The sequence below is a fragment of the Sinocyclocheilus grahami genome, unplaced genomic scaffold, assembly GCF_001515645.1.
Source record: "Sinocyclocheilus grahami isolate Dianchi unplaced genomic scaffold, SAMN03320097.WGS_v1.1 scaffold1544.1, whole genome shotgun sequence".
Taxonomy (NCBI): Eukaryota; Metazoa; Chordata; class Actinopteri; order Cypriniformes; family Cyprinidae; genus Sinocyclocheilus; species Sinocyclocheilus grahami.
Genome location: NW_015506723.1, coordinates 98,835 through 111,971, shown reverse-complemented (window position 1 = coordinate 111,971; position 13,137 = coordinate 98,835). Strand labels below are relative to the sequence as shown.

At 37.5% G+C, this 13,137-nt stretch overlaps 1 protein-coding gene across 1 annotated transcript in view; it reads right to left on the bottom strand.

Moving 5' to 3' along the window:
• Positions 1–13,137, bottom strand: part of LOC107571055 (attractin-like protein 1) — a 176,083-nt gene that overhangs the window by 76,616 nt on the left and 86,330 nt on the right. The window contains exon 17 of the mRNA XM_016257333.1: positions 9,579–9,640. Coding sequence (XP_016112819.1) covers positions 9,579–9,640 — 62 coding nt within the window. The remainder of the gene's footprint in view (positions 1–9,578; positions 9,641–13,137) is intronic.

Below are 13,137 nucleotides of genomic sequence, written 5' to 3'. Positions count from 1 at the left end.
GTCTGTACAGCATGTTTATTTTGTATTTGAACTCTGCAGGTTGGACGTTGCGTCCGTCAAAAATAGACTAGGCACATATCTTGAGCGAAGCAGCAGCACGGCTGGTATAAACACAAGCATTGACTAGAGTGGCCACGAGCATTAATGCACCAGAGACGTGTGCAGTGTAAATAAGGGGTTAAAACTCAATGGGCTCAGGGGAAGTGAGATACGCTGACTAGCTAGATGTCCTATTAGCGGCTGTTTCTATGGGCTGCTATACGTAAGCCGTCCGCCATATTGGAATATCAAAGCCGTTCCATGAATGCTCGAGAGCAATGCCGGTGCATCAGCAGTGCAACTGTTGTTATACACATGTACAGTGGGTACGGAAAGTATTCAGACCCCCTTAAATTTTTCACTCTTTGTTATATTGCAGCCATTTGCTAAAATCATTTAAGTTAATTTTTTTTCCTCATTAATGTACACACAGCACCCCATATTGACAGAAAAACACAGAATTGTTGACATTTTTGCAGATTTATTAAAAAAGAAAAACTGAAATATCACATGGTCCTAAGTATTCAGACCCTTTGCTGTGACACTCATATATTTAACTCAGGTGCTGTCCATTTCTTCTGATCATCCTTGAGATGGTTCTACACCTTCATTTGAGTCCAGCTGTGTTTGATTATACTGATTGGACTTGATTAGGAAAGCCACACACCTGTCTATATAAGACCTTACAGCTCACAGTGCATGTCCATTGAGGAATTCAGTGCGAGGGTTAATTAAGTGATTGATGGTTGTTCAGATCTATACAATGGCACATATTGCTGTAAACTTGGGATTTCACATTTTCATTCTCTTTAATTATTTCCTCTCTCTCTCTTTCTGAAAACTTGTGTGAATGCGTGTGTTCATGTGTTAGATTAGTTTATATGTCTTAGATTTATCCAATAAAGCCTTATTTATATGGAAAAGAGAAGTATCTTGTGTTTTGTGCTCACAAGTTAATGTCTTAAACTGCCGATCTTGTTACTGTGCTAATTAATAGTGTTTTCACTATATTTTGGATATAGATATCCATTGCAGAATTGATGTCATACGGCTCGTTCGCTGAATCGCTGGCCGTCTCAGTGATCCGCCGTAAAACAGTGATTCTGTCCTAATTCCCTTGCATATTAATGGTGGAGTTCCCTTTAAAATCTTAAATGATTCCCTTTGAGCTAAATTATTGACCTGTTTCCCTTACACTGTTTACCTGTGCGTTTTTTTATATCAAGACGCTGTGCAATGTTTTTGCATCTTGAAACTCATTGATTGAGTGACGACATATAGACCATTCCAAGATGGCGGACGAGTCAATGTGTCTGTAGCGATCGAATGTGGAATCTACCCATAGACAGGGCTCAAAATTGCGGCCGTTTTGGTCGCATATGCTCCCAAAATGTAATCTGTGTGACCCCAAAATATATTTGGGAGCATTTGTGCAAGGGCACATAATTGTTGTGGTGTGACCTGTCTTCATTTCTCTGCTAAACATTCGCGAATTAGTACAAATGATGTGCCTGCTGTGAGCCGATACAGTGACCAGCCCACCATTCTATCCAACGTTACATAACCAATTAAGCTTTAATCTTTACATTCTTAACTTTAATGCATATTTCAGATTGGTTATATTAGCCGTCAATCAGTCTCTTTCTCTGCACTCCGTTGTCACGTGACAGGGGGCTAACTTGGATCTGACCGTTTTTTTCTCCAAACGGTTTTTGTTTTATTTCAGCCGATCTCTGTTCTGGACTTGCACAAACTGCATTGAAATAATTTTTCAAAATGACATTTGTGTGGAAATATTACAAAGTCTGTAAACGGCAGTTAACAGAGGCCAGAGACGCTGAATATGGACGCAAAGAGAAGAAAATACTGTAGCAGGCAGAACAAGCTCACTGTTCACTATGAGCAAAATATAGAAAGAAAATCCTAAATATTGAATTGGTAGTGGAGGTTTAAATCAATGTATTTCTGAGGGGACCTGACTGTCTTGAGAAAAGTTTAAATCATATTTTCTTCTCATCTTGCCTCTGTATATTGCACAAAGAAAATAGCCATGCAGTGCTGCTTTGTTGACATTTGTTTACACATTATTGCTGCTGTTCCATAAACGCCTCCTGCTGTCAGAGAGTGAATTTGTATTTTCATTCAGACCGTCTGCTGTTTTTGTTTCATGCAGATTTTGAAATAATACATTATAATTTACATCTGAAACTGCTCATGTATGCAGCATCTTTGTTTGACTCATGATTAAAATGCTGTGGTTGTCTCTAATTTTAAATGGCTACAGATACAGACTGTAATAAAGCAGATAAACATCTTGTTCATGTACTCATATTTTCTTGTCTCTTGCTTTAAATAAAAAAAAATATGTTAAATATGTCAGCTATCAGAATCAGCTTACTCGCTTCTAAAACATTAGCAATCAGAATTGGCCATGAAAGATCGATGCATCACAAACAAGAAATGCCGGGCCAAGTGTGTGGCAAAGAATTCAGGATCAGGATCAATTGTTGAAGCTTTTAATCATCAGGATGTTGCCAGCCCTTCCACTCTATTGACAGTTGTGATGCTCCTTAATATTCAGTGGGTGCTCCAAACTTCTTGATGTTGGGAGCACCAGTTCTACCAAGTAAAAAAGTTAATTTGAGCCCTACATAGATATGTATAGGTAGATTCCCCATTCGACTGCGCCAAGCATGTAGACACGTCCGCCATCTTTAACGTTCAACTTGGCATCATTCACCATATTAATCAATGAATATTCGAAGATGCCACAATCCTGCACAGCCGTTGGTTGTAAAAACTAAGGGTGCTCCGATTGATCGGCTACCGATCACTATCGGCCGATAATCACGTTGGGATGATTGATCGCCGGTCTCTAAAAAGGCCGACCTCAAAAAAACGATCTCAAGCTGATGACACTGCTGTTTTTGCATGACATGCAGCGGCACCGTCTCAGTCTCTGTCCAGTGCGGGTGAAATAATTATAATGCTGACGTTGAGGTACTCACCTTCATATTTCTTCATTAAATAACTTATAAAGTAATTTGAAAACCTTGTGTGAGACGTCATTTCACAAACAGCGTGAGTGAATCACCACTCGCACGCGCGCGCTCTCTCTCTCTCTCTCTCAAAATATGCAGATGGCTTCAAATCACCACACATCTGTCTATAAGCCAGCTCCACCCTGCACAGTTGACACAGGAATTGTCACTTGCACAGTCGAGGCAGTCACATCGTCACTAAAGTTTATAAATTGCATTTATTTTTAATTCTTGCCAGTGCTCCTGAAGACCATACGCTCATGCACACTCATACACACATAATGCCAGGTTCACATTACTCCGTTTGCAGTGCATATGTGGTGCGTATTTTTTCCGCGCTCATGTTAACGGATAAGCGTTCACTGCACACGGTTTCTCTGCTAAACATTCGCGAATTAGTACAAATGATGTGCCTGCTGTGAGCCGATACAGTGACCAGCCCACCATTCTATCCAACGTTACATAACCAATTAAGCTTTAATCTTTACATTCTTAACTTTAATGCATATTTCAGATTGGTTATATTAGCCGTCAATCAGTCTCTTTCTCTGCACTCCGTTGTCACGTGACAGGGGGCTAACTTGGATCTGACCGTTTTTTTCTCCAAACGGTTTTTGTTTTATTTCAGCCGATCTCTGTTCTGGACTTGCACAAACTGCATTGAAATAATTTTTCAAAATGACATTTGTGTGGAAATATTACAAAGTCTGTAAACGGCAGTTAACAGAGGCCAGAGACGCTGAATATGGACGCAAAGAGAAGAAAATACTGTAGCAGGCAGAACAAGCTCACTGTTCACTATGAGCAAAATATAGAAAGAAAATCCTAAATATTGAATTGGTAGTGGAGGTTTAAATCAATGTATTTCTGAGGGGACCTGACTGTCTTGAGAAAAGTTTAAATCATATTTTCTTCTCATCTTGCCTCTGTATATTGCACAAAGAAAATAGCCATGCAGTGCTGCTTTGTTGACATTTGTTTACACATTATTGCTGCTGTTCCATAAACGCCTCCTGCTGTCAGAGAGTGAATTTGTATTTTCATTCAGACCGTCTGCTGTTTTTGTTTCATGCAGATTTTGAAATAATACATTATAATTTACATCTGAAACTGCTCATGTATGCAGCATCTTTGTTTGACTCATGATTAAAATGCTGTGGTTGTCTCTAATTTTAAATGGCTACAGATACAGACTGTAATAAAGCAGATAAACATCTTGTTCATGTACTCATATTTTCTTGTCTCTTGCTTTAAATAAAAAAAAATATGTTAAATATGTCAGCTATCAGAATCAGCTTACTCGCTTCTAAAACATTAGCAATCAGAATTGGCCATGAAAGATCGATGCATCACAAACAAGAAATGCCGGGCCAAGTGTGTGGCAAAGAATTCAGGATCAGGATCAATTGTTGAAGCTTTTAATCATCAGGATGTTGCCAGCCCTTCCACTCTATTGACAGTTGTGATGCTCCTTAATATTCAGTGGGTGCTCCAAACTTCTTGATGTTGGGAGCACCAGTTCTACCAAGTAAAAAAGTTAATTTGAGCCCTACATAGATATGTATAGGTAGATTCCCCATTCGACTGCGCCAAGCATGTAGACACGTCCGCCATCTTTAACGTTCAACTTGGCATCATTCACCATATTAATCAATGAATATTCGAAGATGCCACAATCCTGCACAGCCGTTGGTTGTAAAAACTAAGGGTGCTCCGATTGATCGGCTACCGATCACTATCGGCCGATAATCACGTTGGGATGATTGATCGCCGGTCTCTAAAAAGGCCGACCTCAAAAAAACGATCTCAAGCTGATGACACTGCTGTTTTTGCATGACATGCAGCGGCACCGTCTCAGTCTCTGTCCAGTGCGGGTGAAATAATTATAATGCTGACGTTGAGGTACTCACCTTCATATTTCTTCATTAAATAACTTATAAAGTAATTTGAAAACCTTGTGTGAGACGTCATTTCACAAACAGCGTGAGTGAATCACCACTCGCACGCGCGCGCTCTCTCTCTCTCTCTCTCAAAATATGCAGATGGCTTCAAATCACCACACATCTGTCTATAAGCCAGCTCCACCCTGCACAGTTGACACAGGAATTGTCACTTGCACAGTCGAGGCAGTCACATCGTCACTAAAGTTTATAAATTGCATTTATTTTTAATTCTTGCCAGTGCTCCTGAAGACCATACGCTCATGCACACTCATACACACATAATGCCAGGTTCACATTACTCCGTTTGCAGTGCATATGTGGTGCGTATTTTTTCCGCGCTCATGTTAACGGATAAGCGTTCACTGCACACGGTTGCGGTCCAGCAGTGCGTTCCAGGAGCGGTGCATCTGCAGCAGTGCAGAGATCGTTTCCACACCGAGTCTACTGTGCTTCACAGTCAACACATATGGCTTTTTGGCTAGGTTTAACGGGAAAGAGCACTTTTAGATAAAGAAGGCAATAATAGATGGCACACGTGGAGGAAGGAAAACAAAGTTCTTTATGAACAGCAGGATTGCATGTAATAAATATTTAAATGCAAAAGGAAAGGCAGTAGAGCTGACTATTTCTGTCGATGGTAAGTTTGTGATAACGTAAGAAAATTAGTTGAAATGTTTTGCCACTTGCTTGAGTAACGTAATATATAAATCTAGAAGTAAATGCAAAAGTAAAAAGCATTGAATAATGTGTTGCTTATATTTATTGTGTTTAAACATGTCTGTGAAAGATTGTATTACTGTACTGTGTAAAAAAAGAATTGCAATGCTGAAAAAGCACTTTCAGTGACAATGTTTGGATTTGAAATCAAAATAATGAATGATGTTGTGTTTGTGGTAAACAGCCACGGATCAGTAGCGGACTCCTGTGTGAAAGCTGCTTCCCCTCTCACAAGAGTCACCTAAGAGGGGAATTCCCCCCATTTTCAAAAATGAAATTCAGGCCCTGAATAACTGTCTAAAAATCCTGATTGGAGTATCACTATAAATAGTTATAAATGATAAAAAGAAGGCTTTAAAAAGATCAGTATCGGTGATCGGTATCGGCAGATACTGCTTTCTGTGATCGGCGATCGGCCTCAAAAATCTTGATCGGAGCACCCCTAGTAAAAACCGCCGGGATGTAAATTTCCGAAGAAACGTTTGTGTTTATAAATGTATTAACTCAATATAACAAGTTTTGAAACATTGGTAACTTTTAATGTTGTGTTAGCTAAAGCGCTCATCTTGTTGTATGGTGTTAGTTAGGTCTACACAACAACACGTCGGGCTCTCTTGGCCACCATACTCGAGGGTTCGCAGACCATCGGCTGTTATGGTAAATGACGTCAAGTTGACCCTTCGCATATGGCGGATGGCTTACGTATAGCGGCCCATGGAAACAGTCGCTAATGAGGCATCTATGTATACATATCTATGAATCTACCTATATACATATCTTTATCCATATTAGGGATTTCCTGGAGCGTCATGAGTTCTATTACTTCTGTGATGCATATGTGGAGTTTCTGCATGAGGGTGTCCTCTGGCGTCCAGTACGAGTGAAACAGACATAACATGCAAAAATGTCAACAATTCTGTGTTTTTCTGTCAATATGGGGTGCTGTGTGTACATTAATGAAGAAAAAAAATTACTTAAATGATTTTAGCAAATGGCTGCAATATAACAAAGACTGAAAAATTTAAGGGGGTCTGAATACTTTCCGTACCCACTGTATATATATATAATTTTTACTCTCTTTCATTCTTTCTTTTGAAATTCAACATATATGGACATTTTGAACTTTCTCATTTATTTTCCCGGAAAAACTACAAAATCATAGACAATCTGTCAGCCAAGCCTTGGACACAAAGTGACAGATCTCCAAATCAATACTCAATGCTCCTTACTGCTGTTTAACAGACAAACACCATTATTTATCCGTGTAATTAAAATAACTAAAGTGTGCCAATGCAGCACACTTAATTTACCACAATATAATATTTTCCGTAGAGTTTGATGTCTGTTTTGGCATTGTAAAACAGTCAAGCATTTGACTGAACTTTGGCTTTGAAGGGCTTAGCTTGAACTACAATTATACTCTCAACAGAAACCAGAACTGTGAATCCACAGCCAGAAGATATGAGAGGAGCGAGACAAAAAGAGAAAGAGATATAAAAGGGGAGGGATACAAAGTATACGCACCAATCTCCCTCAAATACCATGATGAATTACATCAGACGTGTCCCTCGCCTGCAGAGGACTAAATGCACACCAAACAACAAAGCCCTACAGCCTCTAGCTTCAACTTTGCTATCTATCAACACACTTGCATGCTCACAAATGCAAAACAACAACAAAAAAAGCTCCTGCTATTCATACTGAATCATAAGTGCAAGAATCTGTATAGCAAACATTGAATCCCTGTTGCCATGACCTTAACCTTTGTGAATGTCGGGATAGACACACTGACACAATCATATCCGCTTGAAATTACTGCACACATACTGTATATGCATACATACAAGATAAATTGCCAATGTCAAAGTCACAGTGTTGTGCTGCATTTTCCAGCACAATCCATTAATAAAACCAATATATTTGTGTATCAAATAAAGTAAAATGATTAATACTCTTATAATAAAAAAATGGCATGACTAAACCATAGTGGATTACCTTCATGTCAGTTACTTTATAGCAATATTTTTTTTTCTGTGATAAACAAATTGACATGTAAAGGATGGAATGATCTTACATGACATCAGTTTTGACCTGACAGTTAAAAATCCCACAAAACAAAATATAGAGGGCGGCTGACAGTCTAACACGAGTTTCAATATTTATACAGAGCAGGCGGCATTTATACAGAGCAGGCGTTATTTTGCTGCACTTTGAAGCACTTTAAACACAATTGTGGTCACTCAGCTCTGCAATTTGACTCTCCAGAACTTCTCCAGAAGTATGGCATTTCGGAACACATATGACTAGTGAAAACTGAAAACGAAACCATGCAATTGCAAACATCATCTGCTCTCACAGAAATGGATGATTTCCATCAACTGCAAAAATTTGCATATGGTTCTGGCTGTTGTTCAAGAAAAAATTTTAAAAGTAGTGTATGGTCACCCATAAGTAGTTAATTAAATTAACATGCTAAAACAACAGCCCTAATATATATATATATATATATATTAGGGCTGTTGTTTTAGCATGTTAATTTAATTAACTACTTATGGGTGACCATACACTACTTTTAAAATTTTTTCTTGAACAACAGCCAGAACCATATGCAAATTTTTGCAGTTGATGGAAATCATCCATTTCTGTGAGAGCAGATGATGTTTGCAATTGCATGGTTTCGTTTTCAGTTTTCACTAGTCATATGTGTTCCGAAATGCCATACTTCTGGAGAAGTTCTGGAGAGTCAAATTGCAGAGCTGAGTGACCACAATTGTGTTTAAAGTGCTTCAAAGTGCAGCAAAATAACGCCTGCTCTGTATAAATGCCGCCTGCTGTATATTCTCTGCGCACTCTATATATATATATATATATATATATATATATATATATATATATATATATATAGTATATATACAGTTTTCAATTTGAATATATTTTATTTTTTATTATCTACATTTGTATTCTTTCCTGTAATTGCAAAACAGCCACATGGTCCTGAATGTTTGAATAAAACATTAAAATATGGTTTGATGATTTGACTAAATATGACTTGATTTGGTGCTCAAGAAACATTCTGTCTGATTAGATGAAAATGGCTGTGCTGTTTAAAGGGGAAGTGTTTAATTTTGAAGAACAGCATTTATTTGAAATATAAATCTTTTCTAAAATTATAAATGTTTTGACTGTAATCTCTGATCAATAATGCGTCCTTACTGAATGAAGGTATCAAATTCTTAAAAACACACAAATAAATCAATCTTACTGACCCCAAACATACCCAGTATGGTTCTAATGGATTTATGCACAAATTAAGTCTCAAAAAAATATTAAAACTGTATATTGTAAGTAATACAGGTTTGGAACGACATGAGAATTTTCTTTTTTGTGTTAACTATTTCTCCAATTTTATAAAAAAGTATTTTAATCATTAAAAAAAGGCAATTGCAATTGTTACAATATAATACATTTCTTCAACAAACGTTCCTCGAAACCATATAGCTGCTTCAAAATGCATGAATGTGTCCTTTACAAACATCCCTTAAAACAACATAGAATGCATTTATTTGCAGAGACAGCAAGAGTGGTAGTGTTTGGCTTCATCACAGCCAACACAATTACACCTATTGTGCTTATTCATCAGCTAGCCTTCATTAGTGGCTTTGGATGGTGAGGTTAATGCATCCTTGCATCCTCAGCAAACTTATCTCACTAAATTCCAAAAACTAGAATTCAATGCATATAATGGAGAAAGAAAGTAAATGTTTAATTCACTCATTTTAGTGTTTAATTACACTGAACATTTAATTTAAATGTACATACCTGAAAAAAGTGTGCATACCTGAAAAATGTGACAAAGAATTGTACCAGGTCCATGATACTGCTGTGTTGAGAGAAGGATATCTGTGAGAAAAGAAGAAGAACGGTGTTAGAGATTGGATTATTATTACTCCTGTAAAATATCATGCAAAAACTACTGTTGAAAGATACTCAAAAATATTTATAATGGGACATAGTACTACGGTGAATCACAATTAAAGAGATTTCTCCATTAATGTCTCCTAAAACAGCCTTAGTCATATCAAATATAACAGGAAAAATGTGGCTTGAGTAACAAATAACATACATCAGTTTACAGCGCAGTTTAAATGTCTTAATGTTTTAATTACCAAATGGCTTCAAATTTGAAGGAAAAAAGCAACACGCTATGGATTCTGGGCTAGGTGACAAAAAATAAACTACTGTTGAACCATGTTTAAAAGCTTTTTGAAAAAATTATGGCCTGTAATAAATTTGACATATAATTTAATCAAGTGTTTATGCTGTTGATCTAATCTAACTTGAATTAGTTGTGCACCTTACTCTGTAAACTTTCTGTGGAATAATAAATGCTTCTAATCAAAATAATTTTTGCTTGACATGTAAGTAGTTTTATTACATATTCATGGCATATTAATTTTCTACAACTTGGCAAGGTTTCCTAGAAAACAAGCAACATGAATTTTCCCCAACTGCCGAACAGAGACTTGAAATTCTCTGATACTTAATTATGTGCATCTATGATGCCTTATTTGTTTTTGTCGATGTGGAAATTTATTTATTTATGAATTGTATTTATTTATTTTTTCCACCGTTAAACATAATATCTCAAGTTCATTCCCTAATCTTAAATATTCTAAAAAAGACTCTAAGGCTTAAAAACACAAGTACTTTTACAAAGATAACCGCTTGATACTATCTGCATTATGAAATATTATAATCCACATAATGGAAAGCAATTATAAGTAAACTCATTATCCAGTGAAACATTGATTCATATCATTACTAAAACACTAAGTAAATAGAACAGTGTTAGCACAATATTGAAACTTCTCTCACTCAAAATTTACCCCGATTAAAACTAACACATCTCAAATATAAAGGGCTACTGAAGTACTTAAAGAATCTTAGATCCATTAAATAAATGCTGAAAAAAAATGTACTTAATCATCGCAGTTTTTACTTTTTAGAACTTTTCAAGTTCTAACAACTTATATTGTTATATTGAACAATTTAAAGCCATGCAAATTAACTTTAATTAAAATTGTATAGCTACTTTATTCAAATTTTAATCCAGATTTTACATTATAACAACTTGACATTTTAAATACAATTAAGACATTTACATAAAATGTATTTAAAATAGATTCATGTAAATGAACTTAAATTAAGTCATGCAAACTGTTGCCTTAATTTTTTAGGTTTTTACAAACATTTCTTTTCTTTTTTTTTTACATGGTGCATGTACATCATGGATCGCAAGGATAGACCAAACACACGCACACACACATTGCCACATTTTCTCACTCACATAAAGATGAAAGACCCCAAAAGCCACTGAATGAAAGTCGGTGATGGCTAATTCATTACATTATATAACATGTGCCAATACACAACTAGATAGTGTTTGAAATCAGTGCATTAACATTTCTCCCTGTCCTTCCTTACGTAAGCTGTACAATAACCACAGTGTGTTATATAAAATGCATTTGATTTCTCAGCTGTTGCAGTCAACCCCACAAATAAGATCCTGTGTTCCTGTCCATTCGCTGATTGCTTTAGCTACATGACCGAATTATTTGCCTTTTCAATATCTGAGGCCACTCACATCGATTGCTTAAGAGAATCCAATACACAATTCTCCCAACTAAACCTATCTAAATTTTAATCCGCACTCCATCTCCATCTAAAAATCGACCATCTGATAAAAGAAAATGTCATTTTATGATTGATTTGTAAATGTCAGATGTTATCACAGTGATTTATTTTTCAAGAAGTGGCGTGCTTTAAAAGTTCAGGCGACAAAATGTGTTTACTTAGTTCAAATGAGTTTTGGACTTGCACTTTTCTTTTTTGTGGAGGACACACTATTATCGACTGCAAAAACAGAGGCAGGTATATAGCAAGGCAATTACGCACACACATACAGACATTACATGTGGACCTTCTCTGTCACGCTACGCAGCTTTGTTTGGTTGTGCCGGGGAGCACAGCCCGTGATCATGAAAGGTGACTAATAAATCCATGAGACATTTCCGAACATCATAAATGTGCTTTTATTTCTGGATGGAAGAAAGGAGCATTAGGATAGATGGAGAGGAGCGGATTGGGAGGTGTGTGTGCGCAGGTGGAAGTGGTCAGCCCTTAAGTGATTTACTGGCATTTGCTTTTTGCAGTGAAAGTGCATGACAATCAAAAACTGAAAGAAAGAAAGTGTTGAGAAAAGCTGATTTCTCTTTCCAGAGGGACTGGCCATTAAGCGAGTCGAGCTGGTGGCTGGAGCTGGTAACTTACTGAAGTGCTCTCGACTCCTCCCCGCTCCTAAATTCAGCCCTTTACTGTAAACATCATGCTGGGTTGAGAGCGGTAACACATGAACTGAGAAAACCACTATTAGTAAATGCATTCCAGTCCTTAAAGGGGTCATATGATGTTGCTAAAAAGAACATTATTTGGTGTAATGAAATGTGTTTATGCGGTTTAAGGTTCAAAAAACACATTATTTTCCACATACTGTACATTATTGTTTCTCCTCTATGCCCCGCCTTTCTGAAACGCGTCGATTTTTACAAAGCTCATCGGTCTGAAAAGCGAGGTGTGCTCTGATTGGCCAGCTATCCAGTGCGTTGTGATTGGCTGAATACCTCAAGCGTGTGACGGAAATGTTATGCCCCTACCATACTGCGATGCCCCGTCCGGCCGGAGCGACAAGACAAAAACATTAAAACCCATTATAAACGAGGCATTTGTTGCATCCAGTGGAGACATAATTACGGATTATAATGACTTGTACTGTCTTTTAACATAAAACCGTGTCTGCATTTGTGATCGGAGAAATGACAAACAACAAGCGCTACTCTAAATTCTTTAAACATAAAAAACCTACTTACAGTCTGTGAGTCAGAACAGCCGGCATTACAGTCTACTCTACCAGGATCATCAAACAGTCCTCCATAAATTGTGCTGCACACATCTGAATATTTGGGTTGAACTGTTCTGAAACAGTGTTGTAAATACAACTTAACCACTGATTTCTAGTCGTGTCCTCTTTTGGAAGGCCAAGCTAAGTAGTTTCGCTTTCACAACGAAACACAGTGTCACACACGGCGGCCTTGAGTGAGCGGCGGCCGGCGGGCTTGCGGCAACCACTTCCGCTTCGTCCACGGTGAAAGCTGATCTGGTGATCCACAGCGCAAAGTTGTTGTATTTCCTCAGCAACCAGCACGGATCAGCTCCAGTCATGACGAAGTGGATATCGTCCTCTTTTGGAAGGAAAAACAAAGTAGTTTCGCTTTCACAATGAAGCACACAGCGCCTTCACGACATGGCGGCCGCAACAATAATAAAGCGAGAACAAAAGT